A 23,083-nucleotide genomic window follows, 5' to 3' on the forward strand; every position below is an offset into this window, starting at 1 on the left:
CACGGGAGCCTCAGCCGCTGCTCTTGGAGAGGGCCGGCCGGAGCCGGGTGATCCTCAGCCCCGTTCGGCTGCGCCCAGTGGAGGTGGAAGCCGCCCAGCCGGGCTCGCGGGCTGCGCTGGGCCTTGCTCCCGCCACCACTTTCCAACCCTTCCTTTGACTGTGCCGCTGCTCCTGTTGGCACGGGCAGGTGACGAAGCCAAGCGGGGCACTGAGCTGGGCTTAGAGCGGCTCAGCACCAAACGCCTGCTCTTTCCCCAGCCAGCTCAGCAGCACAAAACACCAGGGTGTTTCCCCGGCCCAGCCCAGCCCAGCCCAGCCCAGCAGCAGCCGCCCCGCCGTCTGCACTAGTCCGGCTGAGAGCAGGGTCGGGGAGAAGGAGGAAGCGCTGCTTCATTTGGCAATGCCGCTGGAAGACACGGCTTTTGCTGCCTGCCCCCGCGAACCCAGCAGCTTGCAGGCCCCATGGATAACCAGCGCTCCGAAAGCAGAGCCTAACTCCCCCCTCAAAGCCTCCGGTCGTTTCTCCTGAATCCTGGGCCAGCATTTAATCCAGCGTCCCTCATCCCCTCTCTGGCTTCCTGCCTCTGAGGACATCTCACAAAGGCAAAGGAATTCTTAATACCCCTGGCTGGCAATTAAAAGCAGGATGGGAAACTCAGAGAATAATTCTCTTAATTGACTACTCTTCTGACTACTTGTAATCTAGAGGAAATCAAATTAATTCTACATGAAGAACGACTATTCTGCAATGAAGTGTAATTCCTGATCTCTGGGGCTTCAGCTTACCAGTTGTCAAATTATCCAATTACACACTTGTTAAAATCCGTTTTGGGGAGATTTTCATAGCTTGTAAATAAATAATTTCAAAAGCTTTAATCCTTAAAAAAAAAAAAAGAAAGAAGAAAAAATCCCAACCCCCAAACAGTACCTAAAAATCACAGAACACATAAAAAATAATGTCAAGAAATGGAAAAGAGGGATACTCGCCTGCTTTGCTCAAGCAGCACCGTGATGGGGATGGATCTAGTTCAGGAACATGATATTTGCTGCTTCTTTTTCAGCTACATTTTATTCAGATCATTAATCTGAAGGGAACTAATTAAGGCAGCATCCCTTTCATTATGCCAAAAGGGGAAAATCTTTTCAAAACCCCAACTATAAAGAGGTGGGAAGAGAACCAAGGCTGTAGCTCAAGCCAAGGGTAGTGACATGCTGGTGGGAGTCCAGCAAAGGGTCACCAAGCCAGTTGAGGGCTGGAGCACAGGACATCTGAGGGGAGGTGAGGAGAGTTGGTCCTGTTCATCCTCAAGAAGAGAAGGCAAAGAGGAGACCTTACTGCCATCTACAACTGCTGGATCAGAGGATGCAGAGAAGATGAAACCAGATCCTTCTCGGAGGTGCATGGCAATGGGACAAGAAGCAAGAGACACAAGTTAGAACATGGGAGATTCCAGTTAGACACGAGGAAAAAACATTTTGCTGTGAGAGTGGTCAAATACTGGAACAGGTTGACTGGAGAGGTTGTGGGATCTTCATCCTTGGAGGTGTTCAAGACTCAAATGGATATGGCCCTGAGCAGGGAGCTGGACAAGATAACCTCGGGAGGTGCCTTCCAACCTAAATTATCCAGTGATCCTAACTACTCTTTAGAAAGATTCTCTGACGAAAAACGGGGGGAGGGGGAAGGGGCGCAGGGACCCACTTTAATGACCATGCATTTAAAGGAATGATCTTAAATCAGTGTAAACTCTGAATCCTGATGCAACCACATTTGCCAAATCTAAGCACAGAAGAAAACTTCCTGTAATCTTTTTTTTTTATTTTCAGCGAAAACCATTTAGCTGTGAGAATTAAAGATTTCTTTGCAATATTTACTACCCCTGTATGGCAGCAGTGCGTTACAAAATCCTGTGAATGAAACTTGACATGAAACAAAAGAAGAACAGAAGGCAGTAATCTGTTTTCTGTAAACTCAATCTGACTGTATTTCAATTATAAGTAAGCAAACATCATCCATGGTTAAAAAAGGAGATAGAAAGAAACCTTTTGAAATGTCTTTAATATTAACTGAGTCTGGTTAGTAATGGATGTATGGGTATTGGAAAAGTAACCCAAATTAGATGATGCAAGATTTTCAGCGATTACTAGTGATTCTGGGTACACAATGTGAGACATCTTAAAACATCTTGCTCTTAAAATCACGCAAAGCATTTACCTACTAAAATGGGGTCCCTTTCAGCTGCCTTAAACTGAGTCAACCAAAAAAGACATCTAAATTATCAAATATTTATGAAATCTTCATTCTAAGAACTCAACTCACCACCAAAATACTCCTGTTACAAACCCGCAACGTTTTTAATACCAACGGCTTTACCACAGTATGAAGCTGGAGTAGAATAATGATGGCTGAGCCAGGCCTTTCGAGCCTTGTGTCCACTGAAGCAGGGACTAGTTCTGCGGGGAACTTGCTCTAAATTCAGTATCTACAGTGTTTTTCCTGGTCCTTCTAAATCTCATAGTATCACAACAGCTTCAAAGCAACACAGAGAGTCTGACAGGACTAAAGGATTGTGCTTGTGTCAAGCCAGTTCAACCGCATGCAGCTTGTCCAGAAAACCATGTGCAGCTCACACTTATGAAATAACAGCAGCTGTTATGCAAAGCCATTTTTCTTAGGCTTTAATTCATAAGAAAAATATCCTTGTGTTTGTTCCTGCTCCTCTAGGGGACCCAATTTTCGATGCTCCACATCAAATTGTGTGGCTGTCAGCAGCTTTGCCGGCAGCCAGTCTAAGTCCTCATTACTCATTCCCCCACTCAGACAAAAACTGGGTGACTGTTGCTTGCTATTATTACAGGTGATTACAGCGTTAGTCAGCTAGCAACTGCAGCTCCAAATACAAAAACAAGATTTCTAACCTCCTGTCTTAAACCCTGTGAACAACAACAACAACAACATCAAGATCCTTTTCCATGACACTGTAGTAACTATGGGCAGAAAAAAAATTGTATTCAAGTGGCAAACCCGCTTGATGGTTTTTGTTGCTTGCAAATTCGAGTAGCAAAACGTCTGCATTGACATTGCAGTGAACGCAGCTGCTATTTCATTGCTTGCTCAACAGGTTAATGAAATGTCTAATTCTAAAGGTATAAGAGCTATTACTTGTTATTTCAAATGTTAAGACCACCAGTATCATCATTAATTCTGGAAGGAAAAATCTAAACAAAATGGCATTTGTTGGATTATGGAGATAAGGCAGAAAGCAAACATCTCTGATTGCCAAGTGCATGTATTATTTTCTCATTTCATTCTCTGTATGTGAAACAAAATGCTCTGCTAGTGACTCACACATCTGTCAGTTTGTTGGTATTTAGACAACAGAAGTCTGCCAGAGCAAGGCCAGAATTTAGAGCAATAAAAATAAAAATAATATAATAATGAGTCGAAGACCAAACCAAGCCATTTTTAAAGGGCAATTCTAATTGGAAAATCACCTTATACAATCAGCTCCCTTGTAATTGAGTATATTTTCTTCTTGAACACAGTCATGTAAGAATACCAAAATTGCCATACCAGATAGGACCACTCAGCCACCTGGTCCATCATGTGGTCACAGATAGATGCCAATATCAGATACCCTGAAAAAGTATAAGTAATTGACATCTACATATGGGACAAATGTCTCTTAGCTTCAGACACCTGTGATTCAATTAGTTTCTGAAGCATAACAGATTATTTATTTTGTGTTTACTTTACTGGCTGAAACATTTTCTTCTATTAGCTGTACAGGCTCATTAAAGTCATTAGAATGTGAAATAGAATCTGATCTGACTCATGCATCACAAAAAGAATTACTGACTACCCTCTGAATACAAAGTCCTTGCTGCTGAAGTTGCCTGAACCACAGAGAACCAATCTAAATAGCTGGCTTTTGGAGCTAGGCAGAACTGTGAGATTGACAGTTAGTAAGATAACCTACCTGTTCCTCTGAGCTGATGCAACTATATTTGAGAGTTAGCCTTGGGTCAGATTTTATTTATTGCTTTCAAAGACAAACCAAGAAGCAAGAGACTACTTCTGAAATTTGCTAATGATATCAGTTTGGGATGCATTGGCAATACTGAAGTTTGGACTATTAAATAAGAAGAACCAGATAAAGCCAAGGATTCAGGAAACAGAAATGGAATGAAATGCAGTAATACACAGTGCAAAGACCAACCATGGGGACTAACGACAAGAATTTCAGCCATCAGCTAAGAGCTCTTCAGCTGGGACCAACAGAGCAAAAGACAGATGAGGATGTAGCATTGAGTCCCAGGATGATTGCATGTGATTGTATAAAAAACCCAAACCACCATGTGCGCTACCCTGACACATACCATTTGAGATGGAGAAGCAGTGTTTCCAGGGGAAAAAAGAGATATTCATACCATCTTATTGAAAAATGATGAGGGGCCTCATCTGAGATGCTGTAGTCATCTTGGGTATCTCTTTTCAAGAAAGGAATTGGTGCCAAGGGGTGCTACTGGGAGAACAGAAAGTCTGTCTTATGAGGGGAAACTGTAAGTCCTTGACCCATTTGGCTTTACTGGAGAAAGGGATATGGTTACTCTCTTTAAGCAGACCTGGAAGGCTGAGATTAAATATCAAAGAGAAGGATTTGCTCGTTTAAGATGAACAACAATAGTGACTTAAGAATAGACAGCTATTAAGTGTTTGTCAGTAAACTGAGGCTGATGGTTGGAAGCTTTCTTCAGATTTCCAGTGGATGGTGTTTTTGAATTGTCTCTCCATACAAGTAGTAGGAGAGAAGATCTACCTAATTTTAGGAAGCATTTGGATATACTTATGAAAAGGATTACAGAAAATAGCTAATATCATTTTGATTAAAAGGGTTTCTTTTCAGAACTGTTCACCCAATATTGTAACTGTAATTTAAAAACCATGAATTAGGATGGTAAAAGCTTTTAACTATTATCTAGACATCTTTTTCATAAAGCTGAGTATCAGTGGAAGTGTTTAGAAACATTCGGTGTTAAAGCTGAGTCGGGCAGCTGATTCTGGCTGACGTGATCCTGCTCTTCTTGGCTGCCAGGTGAGATCCAGGACGGGCATAATCAACAGCAGATCCTTTTAATCAGTTTGTTCATCTGTATCATACATGTTGGTGGGGATTCACAGGTCAGCTCTCTCACAGAAAAGCATTCATTTCACCCTAAAACATCTGAATCTTCAGCTTAGGAAAGTAGCTGGTCAGCAGAAGGCTGTAGTAGGCTCCAATATCCTACTTCTCCACCATAGCCCAGGCTGTGCTGTGTGTTGCGCTCCATGAGCAGCTCCTGACAGACGATGGCACAACTCCACCAGTGCGAACAGCGGCAAAGCATGGGAGCAGGGGACAGGCTAAGGACGAGGCAGGGACAGCCGTGCCAGCTCTGGCCCGTGAGCTCTGGATGGCACTGATACACCAGCTCTGTGCTCCAGAGACCATCATCCACCTGTTGTCTTCTGCCAGGGGACACAGGGCAGTGGCTAAGCTGGGGTCCAGGAGAAGCCAATCTGGCTGACTTCAGACGGAACTTCTTCTGTAAGGGGGAATGTTATTTACTGCATGTTTCCATTGCCAGTCTCCTTTCTTTGGTCTGTGAATTCTTCAGGGCAAGGCTACAATTTAAAATGTGTTTGCACAGCACTGAGAACAATGGTGTCTCAGTCTGAGCTAGATATCTAGGCTCTACCAGAACATAAACAGCACTAACTAAAAATGAAATGATTCAGATAAATATATTCATAGGGGCATTAATACCTTAAGCATTTTTAAAATCCTGCAGTGACTAGCACTGCCATGGCAGCTGATTCCTATAATTATTAGAAATTATTTAACACTGAAACGCTTTCTATTTAATAGATATCCTCTGCAGCAGCAATTTATTTATTTATTTGCTCTATTTCTCCAGCTTCTTATGCTGATGATATGTAGAACAGTTTACTTCCTGTCAACATTTTTGTTAAATTTTTATAAAGAACATCAGGAACAAGTCAAAACAATAAATTATCTAAAAGGTATAATGTTATACTGTTGTTTGGGTTTCGGATATAATTTATTTAACATGACTGCCATAAATATAACTGCTTAGAAGCCAAAATGGGTCCAATGGGTTTGAGGACATGAACATTATCATCTCCAATGGGAGCCTGGGTTTGCAGTCAATGATGCTGTGATAGCTGTCCTAGGATATACCAGAACAGATCTATTCACAAAATACTACCTTAAATATGAAGTTTGCAACATGCTATACCTTATAAAATATTTTTGCCCCAAAAATAAAGTCAACGCTTACTTTTTACCCCTATTTTATTCACTTGACCTTGTAAAATAAATATTCCAGTTGTGTTTTATACAACGGCAGCTGTGCTGACACAAGCGTTGCAAAAATGGTGGTGCTAGCTTAGAAGGAAAGGTACGTTACTAACCCCACACATTGCCTGCTTCATGACAGCTCACCCAAGTTTGCTTAAATCAGCTTCATGACAGCTTAAAAATAGGTTAGTTTGATCTGCATGGAAGCAGTTTTCCTATGCAAAAAGAGACTTGAGTGTTTGTGTACATGTTTCTGAGGGCAGCGATGGTTCTCCCAGTTGGGACTCCTTGGTGGCATCACATGAATAGGAATAATTCTTTGCCTTCGTTACAACCTGGCTGCCGTGAAGTAATGAGCTGGACTTTGGTTGCTGACTCTGTGTTTAAGGTTGTCATAAATCAGGAGTCTCCTTTCAAAATTTCTTTTTACGTTTGATTTAAATCTCTCTCTGCCTCACTTGACTGTCTTGGAGGCTGATGTTGCACTGCTGGAGGATCATAAATAGTGGGCCAAAACCAGAGAGATCATGGAAACTCAGTTGCTAATACAAGTCCGTAACTCACTGCTCACTGTCCAGTTTTGCTGACTACCACAGGGCTGGTAGGGACAGGGTGTCATCTTCGGAGTTCTCGCCTCTGCCAGGCAGGCTGCAACCTCACCGCTGCTCCGTGAGTCACGTTTCAAAACCCATCGTTTCTTCCTGTCCATTTCAGTTCTCTAATAATATGGTTAATTTTTAGGTTGATGCTGACTAGATTGCAAACATGCACTCAGTAGGAAGGACAGACAGACACTCAGTGGACGTATGGGCATAAAGCTAACCAAGGCCCAAACAGAAGCTTGTCCTGCTAGACCCTGAGAAAGGTGAAACCTGCTAATTTGGCCCTAGTGCCCAGCAAGCTGTCCTGCCTGCCAGTGAGTTTAATTACTGAGACTCTCTGGTCAGAAACAAAGCTGAATTATCAACTCTGAAACATTAATGCCACAATCGTACAAGGTAATTGAGGGCTGCTCAGCCCCTACTACAATGAACTCTGAAGTACTTATGGTTTCCTGCTTTGGAAGGCAAAACTTTTCTGTTGTCTCCTAGTTGCATAGGCCATACGGGCAGTCTATCACTACTGGCATTAAGACCTGTTCATCTGTGAGGGCTGGGGAGTCTCTCAAGAAAGCAATCCAGATTCACAGACTTATACCCAAGTGAGCTCATCATCCAGCCACCTGGCTTCTTCATCGGCTTCCTGTGTCCTACCACCACCTGAAACATTTGATCCATGGCCATAACTTTAAACCCAATAATGCCTTGGACATCAGGGCAACTATAGTTGTCTGAGTCAGGTTGACTCTAAAATTAACTTCTGGGTTTGTAAGTCTAAAATACTTATGTAGGACAACAAGTTAATCAAAAAACTGAAGGTCAGGAACTTGCAACCTTTTCAAGAAATTGCTGAAGGGACACTGAGCATGCTGCAGATGTTTTAGGCCTGTATTTGGAGGAAAGTAAAGTTAACACAGTATATTTTCTAGGCAAAGGACTACTCTAATAAGAGATTTTTCAACCTTCGGAGCAACACCTCCATCTATGGGGTTTATACAACAGGCGTTTTGCCCTGATGCCTTACCACATTATTAAATAAAGAGAGGGCACAGACAGAAAAGGTTTCAGGCATATACACAGGGAAGACAGACGATTTAGAGATTAAGAGCTGGTTCAGTTAAGAACCATCCCAGGTATTTTATTATTCACCATTTTTTTATTATTATTTACAGAACAGATTTCTAATTATCCATTTACCAGCATGTCAGATCTGCCCTCTGCCTTTCTCAATAGGGATTATCTTGTATGTACACAGATGGCTACGGAGCTTGTGTCTCTCATCCTCACCTAATCATTAAGGTTCAACAAAAGGTGAACACCACAATTATGAAAGAGCTGACAGAATGTGTAAAAACCAATGATAATCAATAGCAGCAAATGCACAATCTAAGTGATTAAACTTGTGCCATTCATTACTTAACAAAACAAGAGGGAAATAAAATAGGGAAGAAATGCCAGAAAGAAGTCAAGTAAGAACTGAAAGCTGATTCTTTAGTATGGCAATAAAAACCAATGTCATATGCCTAGAAAATTCATGTGTGTATTCTCACCGGCTGTCACACTACACTGCCAGTCCTCAACTCAGAAAACCTCAGCAGCTTAGCATGTTCTAGGAAGGTAAGGAACAAATGGTCCATATGCCTTTTCATGTCATGTTTCAAAGGTCTTAAGAGGCATTGCGGTTTTGTGACTCAACAGATATCCTATTACTGATGAATTTCAAGAAAATGAAGTTTAAGGAGAATTAACGTGTATTAGTTGACAACAAAACCTTAAAGATATAAAAGGTTTTCCCCTATGCACTTGGGATTCCCCACCCCTCCCCCCAATTAGCCAAGACCAAATTTCCAATATTTGCTGTGGAGAGATCCCCTGGCCTCCCAAGTCCAGGCTTCTCTCTCCAGATAAAGTCCTCATTGCTTCTAGAGGCCCTGGGCCACCCAGCATGTTCTCAGCCAGGTCCCTGGCCGCACAGCACTGACGGACACAGACCCCCCCGGTGGCAGGGCTGGCAGTGGCATGGGAGGGGGTTAGGTAGGCGGCTGTGCAAGGAACGCATGGGAGACAACAGGCGTTATGCTGGCCAAGAGCAATATGCTGTACAAATATCTACATCATCCCCTGTGGTTTAGCGGATATTTTAGTTTCTGCCAACAAGGCAAGACATCTCTATGTGGCTATAAGAGGCACTGCAAAGCAATCATGGTAAAAGGTCAATAACTTTTTATAACCCTGGATAAACATCTTTGCCTGTATTTCATCAGGCTTAAGGGAAAGGATCATGCATTGCCAATATCCAAACAGGTGCTCAAAGCAAGGCTCTTATAATGTTCTCAAATTAAACAAGGCTTCTCCCAGGCCATTCCCATTCTGCTAACAAGGGCAGGTTTGGGGCCCATGCACAGCTTACCAAGAGGGGTTGTGTCACACTTTAAAATTAGAAAAGGGGTTATTAAAGTGTCAGCAATATCAGTCTTTATGGTACCCACACAACCATAAAATACATCGTACAGCTTTTCTCTTCAATATCCTAGAGTGCTCTGCTGCGGCTTGTGTTGCCGGTATTGGTGAAGGGCCCTGCAGGAGTCTCAAAAGCTGGAATGCTAATATGCCATAGGAAAAAATTATGCACTGGAGAAAGGTAAGGTGATTGCATCAAGCATCCTAATAACTTCAGCAGAAGCTACCTTCTGTTTCATTTCCAGAGCATCTTGATATTGATATCTACATCTTTCCATTGCAGCATTTTGTAACTTAAAAAAAGATAACAGCAGCTCTAAATTGACCAATATTCTGCCTTGCAATTTACAAATCTGTAATAGTTATCACAGAAGACTACAGAATACAAAGATGGTGCAGAGGTGGTATGTGTGAGTCTATCAGAAAACAAAGCTCTAATGTTAAAGCAGTAAAGTTGTTCTTTTGACAATTTAACTTGTAATTGAAATATTCAAGAGCATTTCTGTTTGGTGCTTCTAAACATGAAATTACATGTTCTGCAGAGAAGCCCAGCAACACTAACCCAAATTAACCCCAATCTCCAGAAACAGACAAACAATGTAACACCGCTTTCATTGTGGTTCTTCTTAGGCAAAGGAGTATTTTTCACTTTAAAAATTTTAAATTTGGAAATTACAAACTGGTTCTGATAAGGTCACAGGGAAATCTGGAGTACCAAACTAATAAAAGTTACACATATTGGAAGGTCTGCACCTGAATCATCATTTACTAAGTATAAAGTGAGGTACTGCAAAGATTTGGAGATCTGTGATACCCCGGAGTTCCTTCCCTGACACTCCAGTTAATGCAGAGAAGGTTAAAACTATTCCCAGTCTGTCAGTGATTAGGGGACGCCTGTCATTCATCCCTGCTTTCTCTGTTACCCATTATCCCAACACCTGTTGCCTTGTAAAATGTCACCTGCTGACAACTTTACAGACTTCACATGACCTTTGAGTGCAGAATTCTGTGCTTCTCGAAAATGGGCAGGTTTTTTTCATCGTTTAATGGAAATGAAAAGAGTGAACTGATTTGTAGCAACTGCCAGGAGAATCTCTCTTTATTCTTAAGGACTATTTGGCAACTACATTGTTTAGTAGGATCATGGGAGATGAACCAGTGTTTTCTGCAACCAATGGAATGATTAGGAAAACAGTTTTATCTCTTCGTTAAAGGATGGAGTGAAGCAAAAACCCAACAATGCAGATTACGTAAATCAGATCACTTCCAGCACTTTAGCCCTCCATACCCCAGAACCTGTGCGACTGCATAGCAGGGTCCAGCCTGCACAGTGAAAGCCTCCTCTCTTCCGACAAACCAGCAGAGACCACACACTGTTCAATAGTAAGAACTAGTCCATGAAAACAGCCATGCAAAACAAAGGGTTTGAAAACACAGCACTGATTTGTAAGACGGCCACAATTTCAAATGGAGGCACCTGCTTCAACTGTGATATACACATTGGTGGTGAAGCAAGAGCCATTAAAAAAAGACGAAATACTTCTTGGTGAAATAAAGCATCATAACATCTGAGCAGTTCTAAAGTTGGTAAATTACAATAATAGCCCTTATCAGCTCCGCGTAGTTTGGAAGTGCAGAGAACCTCCTTTAGCCTTCAGTAATGGCATAATTAACTGGCTATCACTAGGCAACCATCCAGGTTACATTTTTTAAAATGATCTGAGATTGATTTTTGTTTTGCTTTCAGTGCTAAATAATAATCTGTCAATATTTTCTAATAGATGGTCCAAGAGCAAAAATGGGGCAGTCAGATCTCAGACAATTACACTTTATTCCTGAAAATGAAGAAATGTGTAGGGGAGAGAAGAGAAAACTCAAGAAAAAACATTTCTATTTGGAATCTGGAACCTTTTTTAGAAAAGACCATGGCTCAATGAAGGATCAGGTGCTTTTCAAGCCCTGGAGCTTGCACTGTGATGGTGAGGTAACCCCTTAAAATGCAGTTATGTAGAATAGATAGTTGGTTATATACCGTATTTTTTGTTCCCCAAGTAATTAAAAATTATTCAAAAGTCATGCCATGACTTGTATTTCTTCTTTCACTCTCAGATGAATACAAAGTCAGAATTCAAAAGCATTAAAACTTTGGATTCAGGAAGTGCTTAAACACTAGACAAAATGTAAAAGTGTTTGTGATTCAGATAAGACATATACTACACTGAACTGCGTGGCCAAGGATACCATTTCATGCAACATGAGGAGTGAGGTCTGAATACAGGAAATGCCACAAATGTGGTTTCTGCCCCCATGAAGTCAGTGTACTGGTCAAAGAGAGGATGACTGGGCCTTCCTGGGTACCTGTAGTTTGCCCTCATGCACACATTCGTCAATAAATGGGACAAAACTTCAGAAGTTAGAATCTATTTGCTCATGGTGCTGGAACTGTCCCCCTCTTCTTCAGGCAGATCACTTGCATCTGTCAGACTCCAGAGTTGTAATGCAATATTAAAAACTTGCAGAATGCCAGATAATTTCTTACCATAGCCAAAGGGAGAACTCCTACCAGGTCCTTCTGGCTTACGTAGATCTTGGAGATCCCTAGATCAGATGTTGTATCTCCAGGATATTCTACTTGCCATGTGATGAGCTGGGTCCCAGATAGGTCAGTAAGGTCTTCAATTTCAAAATCAATCTGCATGATTTCAGAGGAAGGACCATCCGCACTAGAAGAAAGAAAGAAAAAGAAAGGTTCCATTCACATGACTGATGAGCCAGCAATATAATTGCTTTTATTTTAATAAAACATTGCATTAACACTCTTCCAAAGAGATGATTTGGTGGGGTGATGGATTTAATAATGAATTAATCATTTGCGCTTATCTTAAGATCTGAGGGCACTTCCCATACATTCAAGTGGTTTAGTAACATGCTGTGAAACAGATTGCTAAGCCCTGCACCATTTTACAGATAGAGAAACAAAAGCAGAACAAGGTAAAGCTAAGGGTAAAGCTACAAGCAAGTTAACCGCACAGCCTAAAAAACCTGACTCCAAGCCTCTCTCATTACCGAGCAAACTGTATTTCTTCCCTGTTAAAGCAACATATGAGCAAATCTAAAGGGAATCACTCCTTGAAATGTGAAACTACTGCATTAAAAGCATCACCTGCTTTTTAAAAAGAGAGTCATGGAACAGAGGTCAAGCTCAGGCTGGGGTCAGTGAACCAGGGCAGGACGAGGAAACCTGGAATCAGTCTTTAGATATGCTGCTGCCTTACTGCGAATGTCTGTCTGAAGATCAGTTTTGTCCTTTACTGAACTGGGAATAATATTTTTAGCTTGTTGGGGGAAGGGAGAGTTACAAAACTGGATTACTTAATATGGGCCAAACCAGCCAGGATCCTTGGGTAAAAAACACTACAAAAGAACGAAATGTTTCTATGTGCAATTTTGCAGGATACTGTGGCAATAATGGAGTTACCGATACTGTATTAATACTGCTTTGCCTTAATATGTTACCCTTTCTATAAGGTTGGAATTTACTGAGGAAGTGAACCACAGTCAAAGGGGAACATGAATACCTGAATAAAGCAGAAATTTAAAAAGAGAAAGTTAGAGAGGGGCTCAAAGGTGCAATTCCTGTAAAGCTAGTTATAAAATCAGCTACTGAATAGAAAGTAATGCAGTAAAGTTTCTACTGTGTATCTTGGCAAAGGGAGCTCTATAGTCCAGTGGCATTTACAGAGATACCAAAAATACTTTGTGATATAACGTAAAGTTGTTGAGGAGTGCAGAATTCCTTAGCAGTGCAGAAATTCAGGGGACATTGAGAACGACCGTGCTTTTACTTTGGAAGTGCTGAAGGCCAAAGAGATCTTCAGTGTTTGTGGGGAGGGGAAAGGAAAAGCTGAATTTCTTTCGGGGAGGGAATAATACCCCAAGAGAGAAGGAATGGCACAACGTGGAAGGATCACTTGTGTTGGCAAGCACTGCTGGTAGAAAGAGAAAACATTGCTGGCAATCAATTAGAGAACCATGAAAATGTGCCCAAACCTCACCAGATTTTCCTAGCTGATGTGGAAAAATTGCTAAAACTAGGCATATTTTTTACAATGATCAGTTATGACAACAGCCCCAGTTTGGGATTTTTCCCAAAATACCCAGACATTTTATCATTCTGTCTAAATCCAATGCTTTATCCAAAGCTGCTGCTTGAAGAGTTTAAACTGATCATCTTTAAGGTTTGGATTTTAATGGATGTATTGAGTCCTTGCTATCCTGGATGGAATTTAAAAGGATCCTCTGAGTTTCCAAAATGGAACACATTGTGTTCATTTTCACATTTCTTCATGTCAGGAAAAAAAAAGAGTCCAATTTCTAAACTAGCACTGAATGCAGCCTTATTTCATGCTGACCTAGGTAGGATCAGAAAACTGCTTTATGCGGCTGCTATTGAAACTCAGTTACCTTCACTGTCAGAACAGGAATGGGCAATGCATTACCTATAAATACCTGGCAGTGATCCTGTTTTTACAGTATGACCTATCACAGTTTCTGTGTTTAAAGAAATAATTTAATCTTCATATAACGATCCTTGGCTTTGTGCTTCTTTACAGGGTGCCTTTCTTCAGCCTATCACTGCCGTGGTGTCCGCTCCTGCCAGTCCCTGGCCCTGCAGGATTGGTGCTGGCACCAGCAGTGGGTCCTGGCCCAGGCAGGAGGCACTGCTGCACACAAGGGGACTGCAGGGAAGACAGCCGCAAAATAATTGCCGGAAAAGGGAATCGACTTAAACTTCTCCAGGTATGTTGGGGTTAGGAGAAAAGGTGAAAAGTGCTTAGAATACAGCGAAATAAAAGAGGAGTGAAAGGGAATGGGAAAGATGGGGAGAGTGAAGTGAAAAGAGATGGTTAGAGCTGGAGAGGAAGGACATAAAATTTTGTCTTCCTCTATTCCTTTACGTTCTTCTCATCCCAGGTGCATCCTCTCTCCTCTAGCAGTGCTCTGAACTGCCAAAACATCAAGACCAGCTAAAAATGGACAGTCGTACCTGAGGAAGCAATGTAAGGGATTATTTCTTTGGTGTGTTGGAGAGCCAATACCAAAAAAATTCCCAAGAAAAATGTAATTTTAGGAAGAAATTTGAATAGTGACATATTTTTGCTGAACTTCAAAATGTTTCGGTGACACATTTTTATATTTCTCTTTGGAGGGGTTGTAGCAATGACCTATGGGAGATGTAGTTCAGATGCTTCACGTTCTCATTCTCCTTTATGAGACAGGCTCCTGGAAGGGCATCTCCACAGACACATCTGGTCTTCTGTCTTGGGGAGGGAAGGAAGTGCTTCATGGAAGTCTCTAATCATAGTTTGCCTTGGAGGTGCAATCCGACTGGGACCAACAGACCCATAAACATGAACATGGTCCTTATTTCCTTGAACTACAGCTCCCATACAGCACAGCTACAGCTACAGCATCTCCAAAACACTGGAAGGGTTTTCTTTTAATCTTTGCTTTAAAGCTGGTACTTTAATGAAGCATTTCTTGTAGCAAAAGAAAGGCACTTTGCTACTAAACATGATTTTGATTGAAAGTATTTGAACCCCTTCATCTTAGCAATACTAGATACCTATAACTGACAAGGTCACAAAGCACCTCAAGATCAATAAGAATCTCATTACTGCTGCCAAAGGTGTATAGAAAAATGCTAAAGTATTCCACGACCTACAGTCAGACCCAGGCTGTCAACACCAGGTCAAGAACTTCTGTTTAACCACATTATTTGAACTTTACTCATCGCTACTCTGAAGATCCTTCCATGTACAATTCCCTGGATTTGTGTCCCCGGCTTACAGTGATAAAGGCCTTCCTGAGCAATATTTAGCAACCGATATCTCTCAATACAGAACTAAGCCAAAAAGTTACCCATGTGAATAAAAAGGAAGAAGGGGACAGGGAGGGAAAGAATGTCACATCTGCAAAAGAGCTCGCAAAACATCCCAAAGGCTTTGCCTAGAGAGTGGGGTGTCTCTTCAGTAGCTGAAGACAGAAAGGCCCTGTATCGGTTCCCAGCATGGCAGAAGAACCAGAGAACTGCCCAAGCTTCAGTGGGAGTTAATTTGAACTGATAATGTGCATGGGGGAAATTAGTCTCTTATTCTTTGCATACCTGTGAAATACAACTTGACACTTACCCCTCAGAAAAAACAGTTTAAAAAGTGTAAATGGAGAAATTTGCACAAATAGAATTCATTATCAGAGTTTAGTCACATCAAAAACATTTGTGGCTTTTCTTTTAGGTCAAGGTTACTTGGTACAACGGGCATAGATCCTGCTCGTTAACAACATTTTCACCTTCTGCGCACTTCATGTTTGCTAACAGCAATCTTCATGAGCATGTTTTAGCACACTCTCAATTTCCAATAGTAAAATTTCTATTGGAGCCAGCCACTGCCGCTTAAAATGTCCCACTGTCTAATCCTCCTCTAGGTAGTCATACACTTCATGGCAACTATAATGCAATAGCATGTTGGCAGCTTATTTTCACCAACGCTAAAACCATGATTGCTGTCGGGAGGACAGCAACACTGATAGTTACAATATGGGAGGCTATGCAATTAGAAAGTTTAGCATGGACAAATCCAAAGGTTCACAACACCAATTCAAGCTGAGGTGAAGAGTGGCCAAAGTGAAATGGTTCTTGATGCTAATTTAAAGTCAGGTCCATCACATAGGGTTTTGCTACGTCTGTAATTTATTGTTTAGAATTGAGAGTTAAACTGTAATAGAGTTCACAGTGGTGCCAATAAACTCTCATCACGAACAGAGCCCTGCTGAGTTCCGTATTGCGTAGACACACTTTTAAAGAGTCGCAGCCCCAGTCACAATCTGAAGACAAGGAAGATAGAAAATGATGAAAAGAAGAAAACCTCACTGCAGTGAGGTAAGCTGGTCTTTCCTCCCACCAGCCAGGACCAGGAACACCACGGGCACATTCGTATCACATTCTTTAATCAGCCTATTTCCTGTCCAACAAAAGATCAAGCAGCTCTGACAAATAATGAACAACGGGAAACGTTGACCTTCCTCTAGGGGAGTATTTCCTACAGCCAGAGAGCCACTTGGCACCTATTTCTTCTGACACATCCGTGACTGTGACCAAAAATATAAAAAAATATTTTAAAAGCCTGGGAGTCCTGTTAAATCAGGCAGCCCGACACCAGGGCCCTTGGCCAACTCCTGACACCTACGCTGTTATGGCAAGTTTCTTTAGAGAAAGAACCAGCCGCTTTTCCGGGTCTTTCGGGCTGGCATGCCCTGCAACACATCATTTTCCAGAAGAGATCCTGCAAATACCAGCATAGCCACGGGCTGTTGGCAGTCTCAGTCAGTTCAAGCATCCCAGTCCTGCTTTAGCTAGCTGCGGTATCAGCCTTGGACTGTATATAAAGATAACAAAAATTTGTTCTGAACCTACTAAAAGGACTGGGCATTTAATGTTTCTCATAATATGATGTATAAAGTTTTATCACTGTCTTTAGAAGACTATAACCGACACAAGAAGCTTAAAGCTGTGAATATGCTAAATAAGATATATCATAGGAATGTTAATGAAAGAGCCTTGGAGAGAAGGGAGAACGAAGTAAGGTAATCTTTATTCTTTTCTGCCTCCACGCACGTAGCCCGGTCCCCAGCACATCACATGCCTGAAACGCCGCGCAGGCCAGGCTGAGAGCTGGATCGACGGTGCTCGGAAACAGAAGAAATGTTGCCAGGGATAACTGGGAAAACTTTCCAGCATGAAAGAAGGCAGTCAGCACCCCAGCTGACCCTGCAAGACCCAGGGGAGCTTGTGAAGACCGTTATCCCCATTTTACAGGAGAGAGAATTAAACTGAAAATGACTTCCCTATAGAAAAGGAGTAAGATGATTTATCCTCCACAAAGTGGCGGCTGTCCTCAGTGATTTCAGAAATAAATTGATTTAAAAATAAGTACAAATCTTTGGGTGAAAGTAAGATAATATGTTATGTTGTCATACCAGATAAAAACACTGTGCCAGCTCTTCCCAGCTCTATCAGTTGGGCTCCAGAAAGGTTTAATGGCTTGCTGTCATCTGTCCTGCTGCTGCGCCGAAGCCGCAGTGGCAGTACATGTTAAACACAAATTCTTCCCCGGGTGTTAGGAAATAATGTAAAATGATAGGAAATGCAGAATAAAGGCATAACAGAGAGCAGTGAAAACAAAACATTACCATTTTGTAACAAGACTCTGTAGTTTTCTGAAATAATTTATTTCTGATAGTTTTTTGAAAAGCTTTTTCTGTGCAATTTTCTTTAAAACATAAACAATTTCCCTAAAAACAGTTTTACAAATGTTTTCTTCCCATCTCTAGTTGTAACTATAAGCCATTATTCCTATTAGTATCACTGAAGTGTATTATAGCTGTACTCGTTTCCTAACCAAACGTGAGGGGTCACAGGGAATTCAAGGAGCGTTTGGGAAGAATCCTTCCCTTCTGTGTCTTTGCCCAGCTGCACTTGCTTCCCTGCCGCCCGACAACCTCTCTGCACCCGCCGAGCTCCCCCAGAGCACACAAGCATTTCAGCTCCGCTCCCCTACAGCAGCGCACTCCTAGCAGTGCCACGAGCGTGTGATCTTCCTTGGCTTTGCGGTGCTACTGAGAGCATGTGACTGGGTAACATATTGGCTGCCCCCCTAGGTGGGTTTTGGGTGGGAAAAGCAGCAAGAGGAAAGTGGGAGAAACAAAGTAAAAAATAACCAGGAGAACAGAAAAATGACCTGTTGCAGAAGGATGAGAGAAAGGTAGAAAATGAACTTCAGTGAAATGTAGATAAAAGGAGAAGGATGGAAAAACAAAGCAGGAGGCTTGGGGTGTGTAGATGCTTTGTAAGAAAGACCTAAAAAATCAATATGAAGGGGAAATACAGCTTCAGAGAAAGGGTTCATGCTGCTAGTCTAGCCAATGGCCAGAAGAGAAAACCCAGGTTCAAACCTTCTTCTTAACTGAATCAATCTTTCCACCAATCTTTAAACTAGCTGGGGAAAGGATCCTGATAATCTTTTGGTTTATCTTAATCAAGAAAAGATATTTCTAGTCTTTGCCGAATTCTTAACAAATAATCATAACTTGGGTTTCAGGATAGGGCATCATTTTCTTTGTGTGTGTGGTTTTTTTTTGTTTTTTTTTTTAAATAAACCTTTACATGCGAATCAACCTGTTGTGGCAGGGGGACACATTTGCATTCCTCTCCATAGCTGCCAGAGAGATAGAGCTCACATCTCTTCTGCATAAACAGGTATTTGCAATGCAATAAACTACTTCTGCTTGGCATGTTTGCTAGAGTACTAGAAATTACGTGTATAGGATATGTAAGTCAAAAATGTGGGCTCAGCCAGCAAGGAGACTATAACAGACATCCGAGGAAAAAAAAGCATAGAATGAAAGAGAGAGAATACTGCATGTTAGAGTAGGCTAATTTATTTGGACTTTTCTTTGGTGCTCATCTCCACACAAGGTGATGTTGCTTTTTTGCTAACTTTGATTCAGGCAGTGGCGATTTAAAAATCTCTCTGCAAGAGGTGATGTTGGGTGTAAACTTCACAGCCACATTTCATCTGATTCTATTTTTTTAACCTCAGCAATCGAAATGTGCTACCTTTAGGTGTCCTGTGCAGAGCTACCCTAAAATAATACACACACGCATGTCAGCTTCAGGCAAGACGAGAACTTTCCAATACAATGTGGGACGACACAGCTGAGAAGAGCCTTGTGCTAGCGGCGCCCGACGCGCGGAGCCTTGCTGTCGCCAGGATGGGGTTCTTCTACCAATCTCACATGCACAAAAATCATAAGCTAAGGGCCCTCCAAACAATTATACAGCAAAAAGACGTTCCTTATTTGAATGAACCTGATTTTCTTTTCCTTCCGGTTTCTGAGCCAGCAGTGTGCAATCAATGAACATTTTCAAGCTTTTCTTGCAGCTATACAGGATAAAGATTGCAAAATTTTAGTAAACCACTTTATTCCTACAACTAGGATTTAACGCAAAAATCAAATATTGCAAGATTTGACATTGAGTGTCACAAGTTAACTGTGCGATGTTACGTTACACCAGCTGAGGAGCTGGCTTGGCTCCAGGACGTGAGCTCGACATAACCAACGCTTGTTCCCCAAATTCACTCGGTAGGTATGAACTGAACTGGCAAGGCTAACAGGATTTCCATCCCTCCTTAGCAATTGAAAATAAAATGCCTGAGTTTACAAAAAAAGTTAGATTATTAAGACAGAACCAAACAAAACTACCATTATACCTGCACCAAACGTTGCTAGCAAACTAGTGTAAACTCACTTTACACATCAGTTCCTGATCCCAGTCTCAACAAATAGCAAGAAGGAAGAAATACTCTTATTTTAGACAGGAAATTGAGGCATGGGCTTAAAGACTTTCCCAAGGTCAGAGAGGGAAGTCTAAAAAAAACAGCAGCTGTACAATCTAGTCCACTGCATTACAGAGACGATCATTATTCACCATTGATATATCAAGATAAGGTGATACATACAGCAGTACATTAAAATTTAATTTTATTCATTGTCATCTTACTATTAAAAATTCAGTGATGGATAGGCTGAAAAGTCATTTTTCTTCAGGAATCAGTGTATGAAAAGAACCAACTAGCAAGAAAAATCACAAAAAAATGAGTCTGCTAATCACGTAATAAAGTTCTTAAAAAAATGGATGCACCTCTTTGGAGCACAACATCAGCAGTGCTGGTCGAGAAATATTTGCTGAATTATTTATTTGACTTTTTTTTTGCTATTTTCAAATAAATTATTCACTATACAATTTTCCAGCTGTTGATAGCGCTTTTCCCAAATAACTCAAACCATTCAAAAGTGGGTAAAAATTAGCAAATCATTTAATAGAATATAAATTTAAAAGATAGTTCCCCACCAAGCCAGCATTTCAGTTCAGAACCATCATTCCAAGCATCTCTTGACATAATAAATCTAGTAATCATTTACCACATTATGCAAAGGGAATGATAAATCAACATTGACTTTATTACATCCAGTCTAATAATCATCCAATAAATTATTCAACACTGTAGTCAGTAAACATCAAGTACTTTTGAAGTAGCCCAATCATGAGGCAACAGCAGAAAAACTGCACTTACTATGCAGGTGGCACCAAATTGCAGGACTAAGAAAACATAATTTTACTGACAATACTAAGTCAAATAAAACACTGGATACACTGAAAATCCAGGTTTCTCTACCTGTTGTTTTCTATTGTCCTCAGCATAAAAATAATGATAAATATAGCATAACTTAAGTTTATCAAGTGTGATAAAGTTGAAAAAGAGCAAACCAGGCATACAATCACAAATGATCATTATTATCTACATGGCCAGTTTCTACAGAGTGCATCTAAGGCACACCGTACTAGACACTTACACAGACCAAGTGATGATTGCTGTCTTAACTGACAAAAGCAACATATGGGAGAAAGATGACCAAATAGTCATTTTACCGATAGGAGCAAGTATAAGGAGATAAAAGCCCCAATTAAAAAACACTTAAGGAAACACAAAAGTGATATATTGATTCCAGACTCTTGGTTTGGCCAAGAGTGGCAGAACTAGGAATTTGATTCCTACATCACGGCCCCTGACGAGCGAGTGAAGAGTTAACAGCATGACAACCCCCAGGCCTAAGCCTTTATATCAATATCAGTTTTGAGTATTCCTAAGAAAAGCCTTAGATATTTCTTTTGCATTACAATTTCCCAGACAGTTAACAACGTCACCTCACTGCCACTGTCACCTGAAAATGAGAGCAACCTGCCACTGAAAGAGAGAAGTCACGTCAACATAACACTGGTCTGCCAGCAGGAAAGAGACCCAATGTTTTCACAGCCAGAAACTCCAGGCCCAGTTCTACAGATATTTGCTATCGAGTAATCCCAGTGTACTAAAGCGCGACAGCAAGCACCACGCTCAGTACAGCACCCTGCAGCAAACTGTGGTCCTCATCCTACACAGATGCATCCACCTGAAAACCCTTACACATACAAACAGCAAATTTATACATGTGCAAAGATACATGTGGGATCAAACTTGCTGAATTCAGGTCAAGTCTTTTTAATAACCATTCATCCCTGAAAGGTAACCATATAGACCAAGTTATCTGCATATATACTATGCGAGAAAGCTTCCCTTGACTTCAGTAAGAATTTTGTTTAACCAAGGCAAGATGGCACTGTTTCCGTGATGACCCCCACAGCAGGCCCACAGGAGGTCCCAAGTTCATGTGGACCTAGGTGCCATGCAGGAGGCGTACACAGTGCCGGAGGCCCAACACAATACTCTGTTGCCCAAGCAACTCAGTGACGGTTAGGCAAAGCTGAGTTGACCCAAAGGATAGTCCAGTCACCGACTCTGGTCCTGCAAGATCCGCCTCTCTGCAAAGGGGAACACTCAGATTACGTATAAACAGCCTTAACTCTGCCCTTTACAGAGTGCTCATCTTAAAACATACATCACAGGGTCTCCAGCAACACCTCCCAGGCAGTGATCAGAGCCCCGGGAAGAAGCAATCAAAGGGGCTGCGAAGCACTGATGACTGCAAATCTCACTCTGCTTATCCGGCCTGTTATTGCCTTTCATGATTGCTTGCTCCTGGTCAATGTTTGAAATACATACCTAATAAATCTCTTACATGAGCTTCTCATGGTTGCCATTGATACAGTGTTTACTCTTATATTTCTAGTGAATGTAATACATTTAAAATGTGCAAGCAAGGAGTCACCAGTCTGACAAAGTTGAGACACTGGTCTAAAAGGTCCACAGTGAGTCTGCACGCCGAGTGATGCTTTACTAGGCTAAGTTACTATTTCAACATTCACATTAAAGGTGCAGCATTTTGCTGCTTTATGATTCATGTCTCAAACATCAGTTACTCTCACTGATGTCCATTTAACTTTGGAATCCAGTATGATTTTAAAATTATCTCCCCTCCCTTTTTTATTTTTAAATTTAATTGTGGTCTTAAATCCAGAGTAGAAGATCCGGTATATTAGCACACAGGCCTTTCATGCCTCCAAGGTGAGATCTATAACACATCCTTTTTATGTTTCTTGCTTATTAGTGTCCACACTGCTTCAACAAATGAAATTATACATAGAAGTAGCACTACATTTCACAAGACTCAAGGCCTCAATATATTTCAAAATTAGTGGCTTTTTTAGGGACATCTGCCAGGGCGCATTCAATACAGGAGAGACTAGTATCCTCCCTACAGAACTTCCTCTGCTGCAAACTATTCAGCAAGTATTTCTGCTGAATTCCAACATCTTGCAAAAGTGCAATGTTCTTTTCAGCTAGAAAAGAAACTATGTTTTCCTTACCCAAACGTTCAGTATCTGTTAAGTCTAGAATTAAAAAGAAAGAAATGCTCTCCAGCTTCCCTATCATTAAAGTGAAAGAAGCTTCCAGAATCTCTTTTCTTTGTTATTTTTAAGCAATGACATGAAAAATAAACTGGAGAGAGAATATCTACATTGCTCTTTTTTCACTTTTGAAAAAAAACCTGGGGCTGAAAAATGTTTTTAAATTGCAGAATTATAGAGTAATTTAGACCGG

General features: G+C 41.2%; 1 protein-coding gene across 1 annotated transcript in view; it reads right to left on the bottom strand.

Annotated features, from left to right (window-relative positions):
• Positions 1-23,083, bottom strand: part of TMEM132D (transmembrane protein 132D) — a 272,972-nt gene that overhangs the window by 87,045 nt on the left and 162,844 nt on the right. The window contains exon 4 of the mRNA XM_026058813.1: positions 11,962-12,145. Within this exon, the coding sequence (XP_025914598.1) occupies positions 11,962-12,145 (184 nt within the window). The remainder of the gene's footprint in view (positions 1-11,961; positions 12,146-23,083) is intronic.

Source organism: Apteryx rowi, unplaced genomic scaffold, assembly GCF_003343035.1.
Source record: "Apteryx rowi isolate R43461 unplaced genomic scaffold, aptRow1 scaffold_15, whole genome shotgun sequence".
NCBI classification, from domain to species: domain Eukaryota; kingdom Metazoa; phylum Chordata; class Aves; order Apterygiformes; family Apterygidae; genus Apteryx; species Apteryx rowi.